Source organism: Maylandia zebra, unplaced genomic scaffold, assembly GCF_041146795.1.
Source record: "Maylandia zebra isolate NMK-2024a unplaced genomic scaffold, Mzebra_GT3a scaffold01, whole genome shotgun sequence".
NCBI classification, from domain to species: Eukaryota; Metazoa; Chordata; class Actinopteri; order Cichliformes; family Cichlidae; genus Maylandia; species Maylandia zebra.
Window position 1 is genome coordinate 952,791 of NW_027490031.1, and position 22,210 is coordinate 975,000.

At 45.4% G+C, this 22,210-nt stretch overlaps 1 protein-coding gene across 1 annotated transcript in view; it reads left to right on the top strand.

Annotated features, from left to right (window-relative positions):
• The window catches only part of LOC143415597 (uncharacterized), a 71,878-nt gene that overhangs the window by 44,554 nt on the left and 5,114 nt on the right, over positions 1 to 22,210 (top strand). Inside the window, exons 7-8 of the mRNA XM_076880873.1 lie at positions 11,003 to 11,326; positions 18,072 to 18,395. Coding sequence (XP_076736988.1) covers positions 11,003 to 11,326; positions 18,072 to 18,395 — 648 coding nt within the window. The remainder of the gene's footprint in view (positions 1 to 11,002; positions 11,327 to 18,071; positions 18,396 to 22,210) is intronic.

The following is a 22,210-nucleotide window of genomic DNA, read 5'->3' on the forward strand; positions in this document are numbered from 1 at the left end:
CCACAGCTGTAAAGCTGCTGGTCATGATATCGGTTTGGATATGTGGTGAGAGGGAAACATGAAGATGAAACCAGGAGATGTCCTTACTGAATCATCAGAGCTGAACAGGTGATGGAGAAACAGGTTTACCTTTTAGGTGACATGAATGAGTTAAAGGGAAGTTATGAACTGTTTCTGAGAGACAAATAAAACCAGGATCCTTTTTTATGTAGCTGACAGCTGGTAACTATGCAGGGAAAGGGGGGCACAAGGAAATACTTTTCTTTCTTATTCTCATTTAAAATGTCTCACTTTTGACAAATAATTATCTGAATCTTATAACAAACGATTGATAGATTGATGCATATATACCATCAGAACAGTGTACATCACTGTCACAACAGTGTTTATTTTTATTCAAAGGCTTTATGTGTCAAGGGGCGCAGAAATCGGCGGCGGCTCTTAAGTGTCAGGCGCACTGGCCGAGGCTCGGCGGGCACAGGACCAGTCGAGGTAGGATCAGACGATGATGAAGACTCTGAGGCTGGGCCAAACGAGGACGAAGACTCTGAGGCTGGGCCAGACGGAGCTGCAGAGGCTGAGGGTGTACCAGGCGGAGCTGCAGAGGCTGAGGCTGGACCAGGCGGAGCTGCACAGGCTGAAGCTGGACCAGGCGGAGTAGAAGCAGGGGCCGCCGGTGGCGGCTGGACGGCCTCCATGGGCCCTCCAGCGGAGACAGAAGGCTGAACGGGCCCCTCGGACCCTCCAGCGGAGACAGGAGGCTGAACGAGCCCCTCGGACCCTCCAGCGGAGACGAGGAGGTGCTGGCTGGGCTCACTGGAACCCCCAGCGGACGAGGTAGATGGCGGCGCGGGAGCCGCGGAGTCCTGGATGAGCTCATCCGAGCTTCCAGCAGGAGCTGATGTAGAGCCAGAGAGGTTTGGGACCCCTGGCTGAATGTTAAGCCGAACAGAAGACCGTACTGCTATCGGGGACTGGGCCAATGGTTCAGGTGCGAGCTGAGCTACTGGAGATACGGGGACCTGAGCTACTAATGGTGGTGAAGTAGATGACTGCACGGGAGACTGAATTGACGGCGTCTGCACTGGCACAGGGGACTGAAGTGATGTCTGTTGTAACGGTGGTGGTGAGAGTGGAGTAGGCAGTGGAGTTGATGACTTCACAGGGGAATGAACTAGAGGTAGTAGTGACAGTTGTGGTGCTGGTGGTTGAGTGGATAACTGTGCTAAGGGAGGCTGCACTGGGGACACTGGAGACTGCACTGGGGAAAGCTGAGCTGCAGGGGACTGACCTGGAGACTGCAGTGTCGGTTGTGGTGGAGGTGTAATGGGTGGAGGAGCGGCTGAATTGGCTGCGGATTGGGCGGCTAATGGCTCAGCTACAGAGTGTATTAATGGCAGGGTTATGGGTTGAATGACTGACTGAGGGGCATCCTGTGCAGCTGAGTACAATGATGGGTGTTGGAGCAGATGTAGGACAGGTGGCGGTGTCAGTTCCCCTGGGCCTACAACACGGTTGAAAGGTGCAGGCACGTGCTGGACACCAGTCGCTCCCACCTGAGGAGTAGGTACAGGTGCAGAGACCGGCTGGGTCCTGGCGGGCCCCACCTCAGTGGTTGGCACAGATTTCGGCGGGGACTGGGCGGCTGCTGTCCCCACCCGAGGAGCTGATACGGGTGCAGGGACCAGCAGAGCCTCAGTTGACCCGGAAACTGGAACAGGGACCAGCTGGGCGCCAGCCCCCCTCACCTGGGGAATTGAGACAGGTGCAGGTGAGTGCTGGGCTGCAGCTATCCCTAGAACACAAGGGGCCTGGGAGGCGGGCCTAGAAAGAACAGTCTGCAAGAGATCGATTCCCTGCCCTGAGTGAGCGGATGAGGAACAGCGCTCTAACTTCGTAGCGATAAGTGTGTTAAAGCTGTAGCTTACAGGCACTAATGCATCACCTTCAGTGTGTACAGACTCTAGAGAAATGTGATCAGCTGATGCACCAACAGTCTTAGAGCTTCTTTCTTCGGAGCTAACCGTACTTATACTGACAGAGGAGGGGTTAATAGCCGATGTAAACATAGGTCTGTGCACCGGAGAGGCAGATGAAACAAAGTCTTTTACCACCGGATCGCTGGAAGCAGTAAACCTAGGGAAAACAGTGGTGGGTGTAGAGCCCCCTGACTCAAGAACATTTGAATCAGTACATACGTCAGAATGGACAATCCCCGGGGGTGATGGCTCAGAAGTAACGAGCTGGGGTTGAGCTATCACAGGAACATTTACAGTCTTGGATTTTACTGTTTTACCATCTAAGGGGGCAGGTTGTAAAGCCCCAGGGGTGAGCTTAACTGCAAAACAATCATCCTCAGCAGACACACAGGTAAAGGGCATAGAAACAGGTGTCTCTAACTCAGGAAATGCTGACTTCGAGTTTTTTGACCTAGGAAACACTAGCAAAGGATAATCTTTCTCGAATATGAGTCCAAACGTAGGAGAAACTGTCTCTGAGTTGACCCTCGGACAGTACAATGGTTCATAGGAAGTTCGGGTTCAGATTCAATGTTTACAGACCGTGAGCCTTTAGCGTCTACGGCAAGAGTCACAGAGTTTGCATTCCTGCATTCAGAGTAGTGAGAACTAGCCTCAGAGTGAACAGAGAAAGTGTCTTTGTCACTCACCCCAGCCGGCTGCTCAGTAGTCCCGGAATCCGGCTGAGGAGAGGACCGGTGACGGCGTCTCCTCCTTGATGAGGGAACGGAGGTGACGGGGGAAACCGGTGATGATGCGGGGGTGACGGTCTCCTCTTCATCATCCGACCACATCGCTGCTAGGAGAGCAGTGGGAGAGCGACGGTCAGAGCTGAGAGGGGATGGAGAAGGGCTCTGCGGCAGCAGCGCCGAAAAACCCTCTCGTTTTAGCAGCTGCTGTTGCGACACCGAGAGCCCTGTCTGCTGCTGCGGTACCGTCGCGGCGAGCTTAGTTTGCTGCTGCTGCGGCGGCTGACGGGCGGAGATCTCCGTCTGCAGTCGCTGTGGCGTGGAATCCCGGGAACGGACACTGTCTGCCAGCTCACGGGCTTGTAATGCCTCCTTGGCTCGGCTCAATTCGTCGATAAAGCCTTCATAGCAGGTGAGCTGCTGAAGGAAAGGGTTTCCCTCGATTATTGCCTTTATGGCGTTAAGTCCGACGGAAATTGTCCGTGAGTCCGAGGCGTGGGTTATTCGTTGCACCAGACTCTGTACACGGAGAATATCTCCCTCACGGGCGGAGCCTGCTGGGTCCATTTCGTGGTTGCGTCGTTCTGTCAAGGGGCGGCTGTGTGAAAGCAAGAGAGGACCCAAATGCACGGCTCTAGACACACGGGGATCAACTCAAAGGCCGGTCTTTATTAACAGGAACATAAGAAGCCATACAAAACTATACTGGGAGCAACTAAAGCTGAGGCGCTGGGAAGACACGGGAAATGCACACAACCTAGAGGGACGACGCAACACAGAACAAAGGGACACTCTGACATAAATACACAGAAGGTAACGAGGGAAGTGGGAACACACGGGGAACACAGCTGAAGACAATTACTCATGACCGAGCAGGGAGGACACGAAACTGACAATACTGACACCAAGATGTGGACCTTAAACACAACACAGTACACAGAGATGAGCACAGAGAGAGAGAGGCAGAGAGAGAGGCAAAGAAGAAGAATGAATACGAGGGGATGAGGAGAACACAGAACACAAAGGATGGGAACACGGTACCAGAGCAAACACCACAATAAAAACATGGACACAGGGGAAATCCAAATACCAAACCAAACAATCCAATGGACATAAGAAACAAAATACAAAACTACAGGAAAACTAAGAACACTGGGTCAAAATGACCCAGGACCATGATTTTTCCTATAATGGTGGGTCGGTCTATAGTCAAAATGCCTGGGATGATTTTTTTGTCCCAGTCCAGCCCTGTAAGCAGCTCATCTGCAGTCTGGTGTTACCAACATCTTCTTATTCAGAAGGCAGAATTTCCGAGTTCTGAGTACAATCAAAGCACCATGACTGCAGTTTTTGTGTTGGATGTAAAAGGCGCACATGACGCTGTAACGTAGGCTAGAATCATGGCGGCGGTCAATGACGGTCCAGGCGTGGGATTTCAATCGTGGAAATATGCACATTATCTTTTCCTTTCTATTGGTAGGTGGCACAGTGCACTGTGGCAAGTAAGCAAGCTAGAAGACTGGCAAAGTTATGGAAGCAACACATTAACAAGAGAATTCTGAGTAAAACCAAAGTTACTTTCCCTAGTAACTAGTTACTTTGAAAGTAATGAGTAACTTGAAGTAACTGAGTTACTTTTGATAGAAGTAACTAGTAATGTAACTAAGTTACTAATTTAAAGTAACTTACCCAACACTGGTTATTAGTAGAGATGGCACGATACCACTTTTTTATGTCCGATACCGATACCGATATCATAAATTTGGATATCAGAATCAGAAAGGGTTTTATTTGCCAAATGTTGAGCAGGTTTACAACATTAGGAAATTGCTGCGGTGCTTCAGTGCAAACATACTGTCATAAATTGCGATTAAGTAGACATGAAAAAATAAAAGTAAGAATAAGAATTAAAAGTGCTACGTAGAAAGATATATATACATGAGTGCAGGTGGTGATCAGTGCCAAACATGGAATGATGCAGTGAACACAGCGTAGGGTCATGTGTTAGTGGTGGAAACAGTCATACGGTTATTGTTCATGTGTCCAACAGCAGAGGGGAAGAAACTGTTCTTATGGCGAGAGGTTCTGGTGCGAATGGACCGGAGCCTCCTGCCTGAGGGGAGCAGGTCAAACAGACTGTGTCCAGGGTGAGAAGGGTCAGCTGAGATCCGAGCTGCACGCCGCAGTGTCCTGGAGGTGTACAGGTCCTGCAGAGATGGGAGTCTGCAGCCAATCACCTTCTCAGCAGAGCGCACAACACGCTGCAGTCTCTGTTTGTCCCTGATAGTGGCTCCAGCGTACCACACAGTGATGGAGGAGGTGAGGATGGACTCGATGATTGCAGTGTAGAACTGCATCATCGTCCGTGTTGGCAGGTTGAATTTCTTCAGCTGCCTCAGGAAGTACATCCTCTGCTGGGCTTTCTTGATGACGGAGGTGATGGTGGGCTCCCACTTCAGGTCCTGGGTGATGGTGGTACCCAGGAAGCGGAATGAGTCCACAGAGGTGATGGGGGTGTCAGTCAGGATGATGGGGGGGAGTGGGGCTGTGTGCTTCCTGAAGTCCACAATAATCTCCACTGTCTTCTGGGCATTCAGCACCAGGTTGTTGTGGCTGCACCAAGACACCAGACGTTCAACCTCCCTCCTGTAGGCAGACTCATCCCCGTCCGAGATGAGCCCAATAACGGTGGTGTCATCTGCAAACTTGATTAGCTTGACAGACTGGTGGGTGGAGGTGCAGCAGTTGGTGTACAGGGAGAAGAGCAGAGGAGAAAGAACACAGCCCTGAGGGGAGCTGGTGCTGATGGTCCGAGAGTCCGAGACATTCTTTCCCAGCCTCACATGCTGCTTCCTGTCCGTCAGGAAGTCAGTGATCCACCGGCAGATGGGATCAGGCACATTCATCTGGGAAAGCTTGCCTTGGAGATGGTCTGGAAGGATGGTGTTGAAGGCAGAGCTGAAGTCCACAAACAGGATCCTGGCGTAGGTTCCTGGGGAGTCCAGATGCTGCAGGATGAAGTGTATGGCCATGTTGATGGCGTCGTCTACAGACCTGTTGGCTCTATATGCAAACTGCAGGGGGTCCAGGAGGGGGGCCGTGAGGGTCTTGAGATGGGAGAGAACTAGGCGCTCAAATGACTTCATGACCACAGATGTCAGAGCCACGGGTCTGTAGTCATTTAGTCCAGTGATCCTAGGTTTCTTGGGGACAGGGATTATGGTAGAGGACTTGAAGCAGGCAGGCACATGACATGCCTGCAGTGAGGAGTTGAAAATGCCAGAAAACACTGGGGCCAGCTCGTTTGCACAGTGTCTGAGGGTGGCAGGAGACACACCGTCTGGGCCGGGAGCTTTTCGAGCATTCAGACTCTTAAACTGCTTCCTCACATCTGCTTCATGAATATGAAGAGTTGTGGTGGGAGGAGGTGGTGTGAAATCCTCTTTTGTGTGGGGTGAGGAGGGGGGTGTTGTAGGTGAACAGTTTGAAGGTGGTGATGGCTCTATGGAGGGGGGAGAGGTGGGGGAATGAGTGTCCAAAGTGTCTCTATTGTTGGGGCCGTTGGAGGTGTGAAGGCTGCCTGATGGCTCGTCAAAACGGCAGTAAAAGTCGTTGAGGGTGTTGGCTAAGTGCAAGTCATCAGTGGAGTGGGGGGTTTTAGGCTTGTAGTTTGTGATATTCCTAAAACCTTTCCACACAGAGGCCGAGTCATTCTCTGAGATCTGCTGCTGCATCTTCTCAGAGTGCTGATGTTTAGCAATGTCCACTTCTTTAGTGAACCTGTACTTGGCCTCTCTGTAGCAGTCCCTGTCTCCGCTTCTGAACGCCTTTTTCTTTTCCAGCCACAGCTTTTTGAGTTTAGGAGTAAACCAGGGTTTGTCATTGTTATAACTCACCCTGGTGCGTGATGGCACAATGCTGTCCTCACAGAAGTGGATATAGGAGGTGACAGTGTCCGTAAACTCGTCCAAGCTGTTAGACGCAGCCTTCATTGTGTCCCAGTCTATAGACTCCAAACACGTTCGAAGCTCCTCCACAGCCTCGTTGCTCCTCAGTTTTTTAGTCCTCACGACAGGTTTGGAGAGCTTCAGCCTCTGTCTGTACGTGGGGATTAGGTGGATCATGACGTGGTCAGAAAGTCCGAGTGAAGCGCGGGGCACCGCGCGATAGGCCCCGCTGATCGTGCTGTAGCAGTGGTCTAATGTCCTCTCCTCTCTGGTCGGGCATTTAATATACTGCTTATATTTGGGAAGCTCATGGCTCAGATTGGCTTTGTTAAAGTCCCCAAGAGCAATGATGAGAGAGTCCGGGAATGTCCGCTCCATGTGCAGTATCTGCTCCGCGAGTGCGCACTGAGCTGCCTGCGCATCCGCGTCTGGCGGGATGTAAACAGCGGCCAGGATGAATGAAGCAAACTCCCGCGGAGAATAAAACGGTTTGCAGTGAATAAAAAGGTATTCCAGAGAGGGAGAGCAGTGCTGAGCAATCACTGTCACATCTGTGCACCAGCCACTATTGATGTAGAAGCAGACACCACCACCTTTTGTCTTACCGGAGAGAGCGCAGCAGATGGAAGCCCTCCAGCTTGAGCGCGCAGTCCGGGATGTCCTCACAGAGCCACGACTCCGTAAAACATAAGACACAGGAGGAGGCAAAGTCTCTGTTCATGCTTCTCATCAGGGCCAGTTCGTCTATCTTATTCCCGAGTGAGCGTACATTGGAAAGGAAGATCCCAGGAAGAGCAGTTATGTATATATATATACAGTAATGGACTTCTATTCATTTTACATCAAATTAAAACTTTGGGCGTAAGATTTGGATAATTATTTATTAAAAGCTAGACATTTTAAATGAGAATAAGAAAGAAAAGTATGTCTTTGTGCCCCCTTTTCCCAGTTAATGCCCTATCGGCCCCCCTGGCTAAACTTTGCTAGATCCGCCCCTGCACAGTTACCAGCCGTCAGCTACGTAGAAAAAGATCCTGGTGTAGAAAGTAATATTAAATAAATTCTAACAACAGCTTATCAAGCTTAAACGTGCTGCTGTTGTTCAGCCGCTGGTTTCCTCTTTCTGGTGCAAAGTGGGCCAAAAACAAACAAGAGAGACGGACTCGCGACAGAAAAGCCGATCAGCTGATCATTTAAGCAGTTTCATGATTGAAGTAGCAGCAAGAAGAGGCAGTCGCTTGTTAAGCTTAACGCAGGAATGCTTTACAAACATTCAGAGATGGACTTACACACTTGCTTTACTTCTCTCGGGATAACTTTGTCGGAGATGAAATGCCGGGTTGCTAGCGAAGCTCCACATGCTATCCAGACCACCGACAGGTCCCGCATGCCACAGCCGCTCTATCACGTGATGCATACTGCTCCGACGTGCTAACGTTCTGAGGTGAGTTACGGCGTGTTGCAAGTTTTGTGAGGTGCTTTCGTGATATTTAATGGATCGGATTACATTTTTTATTTTTCTCCGATATCCGATCCAGTAATTTAGGTCAGTATCGGACCGATACCGATACTAATATCGGATCGGTCCATCTCTAGTTATTAGCGCCTCATATCGCCGAGCCATCCATAACAATAATAATAAATCTATATAAAATCATCTCGCGTGCCGGATATAAATGTACGCCGGGGCTTCAGTTTGACACATGTAGTATAAACAGTACATTTGCATAATGACTGAAACTAGCACCACTGGAAGAACAATGGGCTGGGAGGTCAGTTTCTTGATCATTAATCATTTCAATTTCTGATTATTACACTGCTGGACAGACAAAAAATAAAAACAGCAGTCTGTGTGCTGTGTGATTCTTCTCTGAATCAGAATTAGTACGCGGGACAACTGTGTGCAGTGAGACCAATTTTACCTACTATCGTCCAATCAACACCCCCGAGTCATTCTAACTACCAGAAATCTCGAAGCACAGGCCGAGGGGGCGGTGTGGCAGCAATTTTTCACACCAGCCTATTAATTAATGAAAGACCAAGACAGACTTTTAATTCATTTGAAACCCTGATGCTTAACATTGTCCACCCCAGCTGTGAAACTCAGAAACCAGTCTTACTTGTTATCATCTATCGTCCACCTGGGCCTTACACAGAGTTTCTGTCTGATTTCTCAGACTTTATATCTGATTTAGTTCTCAGCTCAGATAAAATAATTATTGTGGGTGATTTTAACATCCATGTAGACGCTAAAAATGACAGCCTCAACATGCCATTTAATCTGTTATTAGACTCAATTGGTTTCTCTCAAAATGTAAAAGAACCCACCCACCACTTTAATCACACTCTAGATCTTGTTTTAACATATGGCATCGAACCTGAACATTTAACAGTGTTTCCTGAAAACCCTCTCCTGTCTGATCATTTCCTGATAACATTTACATTTACAATAATTGATTACACAGCGGTGGAGAGTAGACTTTATCAAAGTAGATGTCTTTCTGAAAGCGCTGTAACTAAGTTTAAGAATATAATCCACCCACTGTACCAAACACGTACCCTAAAGCAGATGACTCGTAATCTGGAGAGGAAATGGCGTGTCACAAATGTAGAAGATCATCATTTAGCCTGGATAAATGGTTTGTTGCTTTATAAGAAAGCCCTCCGCAAAGCCAGAACATCTTACTATTCATCACTGATTGAAGAAAATAAGAACAACATTATCATTAGAGAAAAAATTACCAGCAATTATCCCACAGATTTAATATTATCTACAGCTACTTTCAGTACCATTGATATTCATTCATACCCTTTTTCTCCAATTGATCTTTCTGAGTTAACTTCAATAATTACTTCCTCCAAACCATCAACTAATCTAACCTCCTGGTCGTGATCAGGTCAAATCGCCCTGGTTTTACAACTTAAAACATTCATAAATATTGTGTTTTATATCTGATTGCCATGTGCCATGTGACATCCTCTACACCAGGGGTGCCCAATCCCGGTCCTCGAGAGCTACCGTCCTGCAGCTTTTAGATGCATCCTTGTTCCCACACACCTGAATCAAATGAATGGCTTGTTATCAGGCCTTTGCCAAACATGATGGCATGCTGAAGAGATCAAACCATTTGATTCAGCTGTGTTGGAGTAGGGATGCATCTAAAAGCTGCAGGATAGTAGCTCTCGAGGACTGGGATTGGGCAGGCCTGCTCTACACTATGCACTTGAACAAATAAAATTGATGATTACCTCTTTCATTGAATTTTGAGTGTTTTCATCAACCTTACATCTCTGGTGTTCCCAGTCAAAAGCGCCATAGGAAATGGATGGGAATTCACTTGACAACCACACCCCATCCCTCCCATACTCAAAATGCCTCTGCTCTACTGCCTCTGCTTGCTATGTCTGTTTCCAGTAGGAATCAGTTCAATAAGGCAGATGGTGTTTAAACATAAATACTGATGAGCTCAAATGTTACAGCAGCTGACCCACAAATCTTTGTCTGTGTTAATAAAGTTGGATCAGTTCAAACAGTTTGTTGCTCTGCTTGAAAGCAGCAGTTTTTCTAATGCACCACCTTCATGTTTCCTTCATATTTGAATCCCCCTGTAGATGCTGACAGGTAACCATGTCACACAGAGCTCAAGCCTTTGAATCCAGCTGTGACTGTTGATTTTCTATTGAATGGACTTTTTCAAATCCAGCTGTAGGCCTGTGTTTGTGAGCTCATTAACAGCTGTTTGTTTAGAGAGACGTGGTCCTCACAGGACAGCCACTACAAACATATGATTTTATAGAATATGATGCATTACTGCAGATTCAACACAATAGAAAGGATTTGAAATGAGCTCAGCCTTAAACATGTGCAGCAGTAATATTGATCCACAGACACTGATGGGAACATTTTTCTGCACAATAAGTACTTTGACTTTTCATACTTTATGTACAATTTGCCAGTACTGCAGTTTTGTGTGTAGTGAGGTGTTTTCATGGTGTTTTCTTGGTGCTTTTACTAAAGGAAGGCTTCTATCAAATTCTTCCACATGTTGTCAAACTGAGCTGTGTGATGAAGTGAGTGTGACAGAAACACTCAGACTGTGTTTCTCTGCTTCATCAAGTCAAATCTGGTCCTCAGAGACTGAATAAAGTCCTGTCCCACTAACAGCAGCTCCAACAGTCTGTTCACTGCTTTCTTCCTGTCAGTCTTCATCTTTCTGCTGCGTCTCCTCTTCACACTGACCACTTTCTATCTAACAGTGAGCTCCCAGTGAAGCAGCAGCATTCAGCCTGTTAGAGTCAACACAAATGTCTCCATCCAAGCTCATGTTGTGCTTTGTTGTCCTCTCAGTCCCCCAGGTGGAGGTGGATTCAGGGGTGGAGTCTGTCCAGCTGCCCTTCAACACCACACTTCACCTGCCTGAAGACGCTAAAGTGGAGTGGAAGGTCTATGACACAATGGTCCACGTGTATGAGAACGGCTCTGACCAGCCTGAAGAACAGCACCAGGTTTACAGAGACCGAACGAAGATGAATGAAGACCTGCTGAAAACTGGAGACCTCAGTCTGACCCTGAAACACCCCACAGATGGAGACAACAGGACCTACACCTGCACCGTCTACAGCAGGAAGGGAAACATCCTGCTGAAGAGAAAGGTGGAGCTGAAAGTCAGAGGTCAGTGCTGTAGATACAGGTCAAAGGTCAGAGGTCATGCAGGAGTTTATTCTCTAAAAGCTTTTAGTTTGAATCTATTTTCAGTTCATTCAAATAAAATAAATTCTTTGATGTTTTGATCTAAAAGCCAAAAATGTCAGGCAGAGCAACTGTGTGTTTAAATGAACTAAGAAGAGCATTAAAATGATCCTAACTTCAAAATAAAAGCCTCTGGCATGATTTGAGTTTGGATCAAATCAATAGTTTTGTTAGTTTAGTCCAAATCAGTGTAAATGTATAAATATCAATAGTTTTAAAGCTGCTGGGATCATTCAAACACTTTGATCCAGTCATTTGGATGTTGTCACATGTCAGGGTGGAGCAGCCATAAATACGAGGCTTTTATTGTGAAAATGCTGAGTGTGATGATCCAGAGGAGCCCATGGGGTGTTTGTGGCTGGATGCAAAGGTTTGTAGCTCTCCTTGTAAAGAGAAACAGCTTGAAGCTACAGAGGAGCGTCTGCAGAAGAAGACAGGGGAAAGAGGAAGAAGCTGAGGCCGCTGGAGAAAAGACAGGAAAAGGAAATCAGCTTCATTTGTTGGAGGCCGTTTGTTCATCACACTGAAATATTCCCACTTTAGAGACAGGAAACAAAGTGAAGTGTGGATTGATGTTTGTCTCCATGATTTGGGCCCTGGAGTCATTTCTTCATCTCCCACTTTAAGACATATTAATGTCAGCCTCACACGTCCCACAGTGGACACATTTCTGTTTCTAGATGATATTTGGAGGATGGTCATGTGTTTCTCTGCTGTCACAGCTCTTTGTGATATTTGAGCGCAGCTGTAATGTTTGTGTGGTTAAAGCCACCAGACTCCACTGACAAAAACTCTCATTTTAGCCGGAGAACACGGGGCTGCTGTGGGACTTTGTGTTTGCAAAGGTTTCTATTGGAGGCATGTTTGCCTTTATTATATAGGTGCAGAGAGTAGACAGGAAAGTGGGGAGAGAGTGAGGGACACACAGGCACCTGTAGTAAGCCCCGCCTTCAGCCCACCTGCTCAGCCAGGTGAGCTATAGCGCTGCTTTAACATGTTGGTGTGATTGAGAGTGAATGAAAGTGAGTGATGGAGGCAGCAGGAAACTAACAGGCTGTTTGTTCTGAGAGGTCACATGACTGTTGTTCTCAGCAGAGTCTGATGATTTGATGAGACCATGAGAGCGGCTTCAGTTCCTCATCAGAAAGAGTCTGACAGAAGCTCCTCCCTCTGTACCCCAGTAGACTTCTATTAGACTGCTCCAGATTCCTGAGAGTTCACACAGAAAACTTTACAAACAGCCAAAGAAAAACTATTGAAAAGCTTCAAGATCACAAAGAGCTCTTTCACAGCACATATGAGCCATTAAGAAGTGCACATTTGTGTTTCCCACGGTCCATCATCCAATAATATCAAAGGACAAACTGTGAGGTAAAAAGCCTTCAGCTCTTTTTGAAGGAAGCAAAAAGACTTTGGTCCTGAGAGATGGTTCAAAACACAACTCAGACCTACCAAAGTATTATTTGTGCCAAACACATGAAGCCTTCAACTTTGTATGTGTCCAGTCAGTGTGGCAATAGAAGTCACTGTGAGGATTTTCAATGTGCTGTCAAAGAGCATCCAAACAATCAGGTGAGGATGAAGAGAATTAGTGTGGATGGACAGAAAATCCATATCCAGTGTGATTTAGGAGCAGCTCATATATAATGAGTGAAATGAAAGAAGAGCACAGACAGGAAGAACATGAGTGAGCAGACATTTTGGAGCTGCTGATCCACACAGGGCTGGATGGAAGGAGTGGGAGTCCATGATGGCTCAAAGTCTCTGATCTAACTGTTCCTGAGCCTCTCCCCCTGCCTCCTCTTTGGATCTTCTCCTCCTCTTCTTCCTTATCTGCCTCCTCCACCACTGCTCTCTCCTCCCTCATCTCCTCCTCAGCTGAACTGAAGTCAGGGCTGTAACATGAGGAAACGTGCAGAAATGACTGAGTCAGCATGTTGTTGAAGTGAGTTGAGTGATGGTGAGCAGATTAGATGTGCGAGCCTCCCTGTAGAGAAAAGCAGATCTTCTCCAGAGTTTCCCACCTCATGTTTTCCTGTGTCACAGCTGATTGTCACATCCTGGCTGTCACTAAATGAGTGGTCCAAAGGTGGAAGGAGGAGCACAGTTAGATTGTTCACCTCCTAACCTGTGAAATCAATCAGCTGAATGAAAAACACTGTGATCCTATGAGCTGCTATCAGGGCTGCTCCATTCTCAGGATTCTCATCTGGATGACTGAAGCAGATTATTGATGAAGTCAGCAAACAGCTTTCAAAATGGCTCTTTTTCCAGGGGAACTCCCTGAAATGTAAATCTCATTGGAATGAAGAAGAAGTCCAAAGGCGTGGTTAGGCCCAGACTTGTGGCTGTTTTCAATGTAAAGCCCATGTTGCAGGCAGCTGCTGCTCCTTACTGGCCCACAGCCTCCACTGATGGATGTGTCAGCTCACTTGTACTGTAGCCACGGGGAGAGCGATGGAGAGGTGAAGCTGACAACCAGAGGTGTAGCGCTATTTGTTGAAGTAGCCCAGCTGTGCCATGGAAGCACAAGTTTCCAGAGATGATTGGACTGTGAGCAGAAATGATCCATGTTGGACTGAAATGATTTCACTTCACAGTTGTGCCTTGCCAGGGTTAATTTGTGGAATTTCTTGCCTTCTTAATGGGTTTGGGACCATCAGTTGCATTGTACAGAAGTCAGGTTGGTACACTACACAGATGACAGCTCTATTTTACAACTACTGACAATACTTGCTTTATATTTTTGATGTCTTCTGTTTTTATCTACAATGTAGAAAGTAGTATACATAATTATATAATACAAATAAAGAAAAAAACACTAAATGAGAAGGTGTATACAAACTTAACTTTTAACCGGTGTTGTGAAAAATCTAACAATAACCTGAAACACACCCAGCGAGCTTTATTTGAAGTGGGTTTAATAAACACATTGCAATGTGGAGAGAGCTACCCAGTGAAACACTAGGACCATCCCTGAATTGTGGCCACCGCCCTTACATCTTATATACAGAGACACAGACAAAGAACATTCCACAAACTCTTACATGTTGGCCCCTCTCACGGGGGGGCTATACCTCCTCCCTCACAGAGAGAATTATGACCTTGTTTTCTGCTTGGCCGTCACCTAAAGATTTACATCCCTGATAAGCAGAAGAAGTCTCAATATCTGTTTAACGTCTCCCATTACAATGGCCTCACTGTGTTAACATTCCACATGCATGTAAAGTAGTGACAGGAGTGCTCTTACTATAGTAAAGTGAGGAAGTGATATTACTATAACTAATGTGATATGATTCCTTCCTTTCATATCAAAAATCCTTGAAAGAGTAGTTGTCAAACAGCTAACAGATCATCTGCAGAGGAATGGCTTATTTGAAGAGTTTCAGTCAGGTTTCAGAGCTCATCACAGCACAGAAACAGCTTTAGTGAAGGTTACAAATGATCTTCTTATGGCCTCTGACAGTGGACTCATCTCTGTGCTTGTCCTGCTAGACCTCAGTGCAGCATTCAATACTGTTGACCATAATATCCTATTAGAGCGATTACAACATGCTGTAGGTATTACAGGTACTGTGCTGCAGTAGTTTGTATCATATTTATCTAATAGACTGTGTTACAGGCCTTTGATGGGGTCTGTTTTTAAACTGTTTTTTTAACAGAAAAGCAGAGACAGGAGACATTAGTTGCGTTCGGTCTGCAGGCTCTTCCTCATCTGGTTTATTAACAGAATTTAACAACATCCTTTTCTTTTCATTTAGATGCACACCTTTCTCTTTTAACAACACAAACACATTCAATTAGGTCCATAGCTCAAACCCTTTTGGTTACCTTGCACTCTCGCAAGAATAAACTTACAAAATAATCATTGTATGAGTGTCCTTTACAGTAAATCTGTAACCAATTCTACTGCATTTCAGCATCAAAAACATTTCTGTGCAGCACCACTAACACTGCAATTAACCCGCCTATATACCATAATACATTCTTTATACTTTAACAGATTCAACAATATATTACATTTTTAACCAATAAACAAAAATATTCTTCCATTGCTCACAAACAGTTCACAATCATCCACAAACAGTATACATCAGATTATTTACATTTGACACAAAAGAACTGGGTAGGTCCTAATCAACTGTAACTTCCAATAATGTCAGGATAGAAGAAGCGTCTTACGAGCTGCGTTTGTCCCAAAATAAAACAGGTAATAAGACCAGCTGCCTATTTAGACTACGAGTGAAATGGCGGCTGCCATTACAAATGGCGGTATCGTTAGCTTTCTCTCAATCGGTGAAAACACGCTCTCTCACAACATTCGCGGTCTTTAAACTAAGACAGAGAAAGGTTTCTTTGGTTTATATGTACATTGCAGTGAGCAAACTTGAACTACTGACCTGTTTTTTTAACAGAAAAGCAGAGACAGGAGACATCAGTTGCGTTCGGTCTGCAGGCTCTTCCTCGTCTGAGGCAGAGACGCGTTGCAACGGCCTATCGCACTCACCACTCCCCCTTGTGGCAATGCCACGCAATTACATTGTCCATAACTCTAAATGAAAAGTGCAATACCACCATAAAATCAGGTCTTTTACATCAAAAACAATTCACAAAAAAATTACAATTGTGACCATACACTTGTGGGCATCACAACTCCAATTTGTGCATGTAAATGGAGAGTCCTCTTCACACACTGAGGTTAATTATGGAGTTCCACAGGGTTCAGTGCTAGGACCAATTCGGTTTACATTATACATGCTTCCCTTAGGCAGCATCATTAGAAGTCATAGCATACATTTACACTGCTATGCAGATGACACCCAGCTCTATCTGTCCATGAAGCCAGATAACACACACCAATTAGTTAAACTGCAGGAATGTCTTAAAGACATAAAGACCAGGATGGCCGCTAACTTTCTGCTTCTTAATTCAGATCAAACTGAGGTTATTGTACTCGGCCCTGAAAAGCTTAGAAATATGGTATCTAACCAGATTCTTACTCTGGATGGCATTACCTTGGCCTCCAGTAATGCTGTGAGGAACCTTGGAGTCATTTTTGACCAGGACATGTCCTTCAACGCACATATTAAACAAATATGTAAGACTGCGTTCTTCCATTTGCGCAACATCTCTAAAGTTAGAAATATCCTGTCTCAGAGTGATGCGGAAAAACTAGTTCATGCATTTATTACTTCCAGGCTGGACGACTGTAATTCATTATTATCACGGTGGCCGTAGAGGAATGCTTCCCACAGCTCCAGTAGCCGTTTTGCTGAGCTCAGCTTCCTTTGTACGAACTAGCGCGTCCGCTAGTTGATGATTCGAGAATTTGAAGAAAAGCTATCTGGAGCATGTACAAACTGATATTAATCCTTTTTATTTAGGGCTCTCAAAATTGAGAGCAATCAAAACAACTGCTGTATAATGCCCTCAGCTATCTTTGTTTAATTGGTCACATGACTGCATCACATGAGGTTTAGTTTCCAAGTCCAAGCATTACTGCCTGAATAAACCAGAGTGTCACTGCCATGGATTTTGGGTGCTTCAAGCTCAAAGTACATGCAAGTCCAAAGAACAGGGAAACTGTCTGAAGCAAGCCTTTCATATCGTGTGGTGGTTGATGGCTTTAGATGCAATGAACTTGAACCTGCAGGTGACCACAGTCAGAACACCATCTGTGATGGACCGCTTGTCACTCCTCAAGTCCTTCGAGGAAACACATCAACAATCAAACCAATCATCAAAGTTATATTTACGCTTCTTAAAACATAGATAGAGACTCATGCTTTATTAAAAATACTGTTTACAAAGACAGAATGAAATCGGGCATTTAGGAAGTCCAGACTATCAGCAACAGGAAAAGACCATGTTTGGGGGCAGGGATAGCTCAGTAGGTAAAGTGGTCGCCCCATGATCGGAAGGTCGGCGGTTCGAATCCACTTAACGGCTACCCTGAGGTACCCCTGAGCAAGGTACCGTCCCTACACACTGCTCCCCGGGCGCCTGCTTAGTGGGCTGCCCACTGCTTCACTGAGTGAATGGGTCAAATGCAGAGAAAAACAAGTAATTTCCCCATGGGGATCAATAAAGTATCCATTATTATTATTATTATTTGTTATATACGGATAAATCATCTCTGAAGGCATGTTATTAGAATCAGATCAGAGTTTTTAGGAGGGAGGAGTACAATGGATCAAACTTTATGTTTAAAAAATGAAAATAAAGGAGGAATTATTGAGCAAGTTTTTCAGTGGAACACAGAACAGCACTTTATGCTGGTTGTAGCTGCTGCTTTACATAATGTTTTCACAGTGTTTTATTGGTGCTTTTACTAAACAAATGCTTCTATCAAATTCTTCCAAATGTTGTCAAACTGAGCTGTGTGATGAAGTGAGTGTGACAGAAACACTCAGACTGTGTTTCTCTGCTTCATCAAGTCAAATCTGGTCCTCAGAGACTGAATAAAGTCCTGTCCCACTAACAGCAGCTCCAACAGTCTGTTCACTGCTTTCTTCCTGTCAGTCTTCATCTTTCTGCTGCGTCTCCTCTTCACACTGACCACTTTCTATCTAACAGTGAGCTCCCAGTGAAGCAGCAGCATTCAGCCTGTTAGAGTCAACACAAATGTCTCCATCCAAGCTCATGTTGTGCTTTGTTGTCCTCTCAGTCCCCCAGGTGGAGGTGGATTCAGGGGTGGAGTCTGTCCAGCTGCCCTTCAACACCACACTTCACCTGCCTGAAGACGCTAAAGTGGAGTGGAAGGATAACAATACAAAGGTCCACGTGTATGAGAACGGCTCTGACCAGCCTGAAGAACAGCACCAGGTTTACAGAGACCGAACGAAGATGAATGAAGACCTGCTGAAAACTGGAGACCTCAGTCTGACCCTGAAATACACCACAGAGAAGGACAACCACACCTACACCTGCACCGTCTACAGCAGGGAGGGAAACATCCTGCTGATGAAACAAGTGGAGCTGAAAGTCAGAGGTCAGTGCTGTAGATACAGGTCAAAGGTCAGAGGTCATGTAGGAGTTTATTCTCTAAAAACTTTTAGTTTGAATCTATTTTCAGTTCATTCAAATAAAATAAATTCTTTGATGTTTTGATCTAAAAGCCAAAAATGTCAGGCGGAGCAACTGTGTGTTTAAACGAACAGACTAAGAAGATGATTAAAAATGATCCTAACTTCAAAATAAAAGCCTCTGGCATGATTTGAGTTTGGATCAAATCAATAGTTTTGTTAGTTTAGTCCAAATCAGTGTAAATGTATAAATATCAATAGTTTTAAAGCTGCTGGGATCATTCAAACACTTTGATCCAGTCATTTGGATGTTGTCACATGTCAGGGTGGAGCAGCCATAAATACGAGGCTTTTATTGTGAAAATGCTGAGTGTGATGATCCAGAGGAGCCCATGGGGTGTTTGTGGCTGGATGCAAAGGTTTGTAGCTCTCCTTGTAAAGAGAAACAGCTTGAAGCTACAGAGGAGCGTCTGCAGAAGAAGACAGGGGAAAGAGGAAGAAGCTGAGGCCGCTGGAGAAAAGACAGGAAAAGGAAATCAGCTTCATTTGTTGGAGGCCGTTTGTTCATCACACTGAAATATTCCCACTTTAGAGACAGGACCCTGATGAAGGCCACAAGCCGAAACGCGTTGGTCTATTATTACAGTTGTTCATCTTCCCTCAAGTGTTTCTGGAGTCCCTGCTTTGTGAGTTCTTTTATCCTCTCCATGCACCTTGGAAGCAGGAAACAAAGTGAAGTGTGGATTGATATTTGTCTCAATGTTGTCAGTATAACTTTTAAGTGAGATATCAGTTTGTAACATCTTGTTGTACATTTTCTGTCACATCGTCATTAATCACACAAAGTCTTCATGTTTCAACAGATCGGGGTCATTACCATCATCACTTGTTACGGCTATGTATGCAGCAACAGTGGAAAATATTACGAGGTTAATCATGAGTTTTAGACATGGCAGGATACATGTTACAAAGACACAAAATAAAAGTAAAAATGTCCCAACTCTGATGAGTAGTCCTTTTAGCACCTGTAACCAGGAGCCAGTGTAAAGCCAAGAAAACCAGTCACTTGTATCACTTACATAGTCCTGATTTTGGGCCTGCTGGATCTGTCTCAAAGCATTCAAGGCGTCAGTCATGTTTGATGAATGTACATCGTCTTTATGTAAGTGCAGCAGGTGATATTGAAGAGGAGACAAAGTCCCCCTTCCTCTGCTAGTATCATGGAGTGGTTCTTCCCTGGGAGTTGGTCCAGGAACACATATAGTGTGGGGTGTGTTGACGTGCTGGATAGATGGGAACAGACATAATAGTCTGTATTTGCCGATTCTGCCTTTGTCCTGTCGTGGATATAACGGTACCAGGCATTGTTCATCCACGGATGGATGTGGTCTTGTGTCATGTCTCTTAGGTGAGAGTTGTCGTGTGTCCATCTTTTCTGTCTGCTTCATGGTTCAATGGTTTTCGGCATCAGCTGGGGTCCTGTAAAGGTGAGTGTCGTAGTCAAGGTAACCAGGAGGGTCCACCTTCCCATGGCTACGTACAGGTCCATCACACCCTACTACTTGGTTACTCTAGAGTTGGCCAATGGCTGGAGGTTGAAGTGCAAGCAATTCCCTACGGGCGCCCAATCAACACTTCCCCCTCATCACTGAAGCAACCAAGTGAGGGTGAAACTTTCCTCTACTAGTTGATTTCTGTGGAGGAAGTGGAATCCTCTGGGACCTCAACCTTTTTGCAGTGGCTCTGATGTATCCAGGAGGGTCTCTCCGCTATTTTGCAGGCAGTTGAAATGGTCAGAAGCACTTGAAATGGCCTCTATCAACCCCCATCACCTCACTTCAGGCCTTCGTCCTGCGATGGGAATACTTATGGCTCTTCTACTGTCCATCCTCTGCAGAAAAACCCCTCTGTGGAAAGGGTGCTGGGTCCAGTTATCTTACTGCTGTTATGATCCCAGCAGTCTTCGGAGTGTCATCGTATGCACAGTATAGTGACACAGCATTAGGTGATGTTCATAGGAAACTGCTGTCATCACCACCATAGCTTCTGGTTCCTGTGCTTTCACAGAATCATGATGTCATCCTCAAACTCCCTCTGCGCTGTTGATGGAGCTTGGCACGCTCCCCTCATCCATCAGGTGCCCGTCTGTTGTCCACAATCTCCTCTGTTGACCTCTGGAAATCCCCCTTGGCACAGCTCTCATTCCAATGCAGCTTCGTGGTCCTTGCTGTGGCTCCAAAGTCTGATCTCATGATGGGCCCCAAATAGCTTGACTTTTGACCTCAACCACTGCCTGGGCTGTCAGCTATGCCTGGAATGGTTCTTGCTTCTCACTGGGCCTCTGAAGATTTCTCAGGAGATCCCTTTCAGCAATACTCTGACTGCTGCACCTGTATTTCCTTGCTAGGAGGAAAAACTTCTATCTTGAAAGCATGTCAATCATCATCAAACCACATTCTTTAGTTTGGCGAACTTCACTTATAGGCCATCAAAGCCTCATCTAAACATGGATGCACCACTTGCATAGGTTTGATACCCGTAAATGAACTGTTAATCACACAAAAATCATAAAAAACATAGTTTAGAAAACATAGAAAACATAGTTTCATGTAATTCATGTTAATCCTGGACCCCTCCTCTTGACGCATGGACACTCCCATGAGTCAACTCATCAAAACCAGATTCCCGTCTTAAAGAAAAAGGTTAGCTAGATCACGTCCCAGGCAACATCAGGGCGTCTCCTCCTCTGGAGCAGCACCACCCTGGACCTATAACCCTGCAATAAAAGATGTTAGTGTTTATTGCATATTAAGTTTGCTTAACACCTGGCTCTGCCAGGAGCCTGCATACACACCATCATGGCCTGGAAAACAAGATCTGGAAGTGAAATCAAACTTCACTCTTGTAAACAATTGTATCATAAGAGTAAAAAGCATTCAACATCAGCAAGACAAGTGTCATGTGCAGGTTTTCTCAAATCAGTAAACTACAACTATTACCCTAATTTGCCTCAGACATGGATCATCCCATGTGCTCAGTTAACATTAATGTAATCGGTGACTTCTCTTAAGCAAAGTCACTCCACTCATATATTACTATGGGCTCAAAAGTGGCCAGCTAATGAGCTCCATATTAAACTATTCCAGAAACACTGCATCTCTTATTTGTTTTTCTCATGTCACTTGTCTGCTTCTGCTAAATCCTCTACATGTACTCTTAGAAAAACAAACATTAGCAACACACATTGACCATCCTGGTGGTGAGGCGCAGGTCGACAGGTTCCAGAGGTGCTATAAAAACACCATAAAGTCAACCATCCATAGCTGTGGAAAGAGTGTCATTCACATCATCAAAGTAACCTTAACATTTTCCCAAAAACACAGTGTAACAGCATCACCACTCATAACCTGTAAACACAGTTTTCTTCACACATAAACCCAGAAATCCTGTAGTAGGAAAAAACATCAACCAGTTGTCCTGGTATAAATCGCATCATCAAGTCACATGAAGAACTGTAATGCTGTAGAAAAGAAAATGCAAATGTTAGCGCTGCGCAGGTGTGTACACACTTTCTCACAGTGATCTCTGTGAGCAACACAAGGTAGTGAATAACACCCCTGGTAGATGCACAGACACAGAAAGTGGCATTTAAAAGGTTAAATCGTCACGCAACCTTGAATGTTGCTGTCATCTTTCTGCTCCTGTAAAAGGAAACACACATAGATTCATCTGCACCTTTGTCAGGTGGGGGTTAACTTCACACAGTCGTGTTACATCAGTA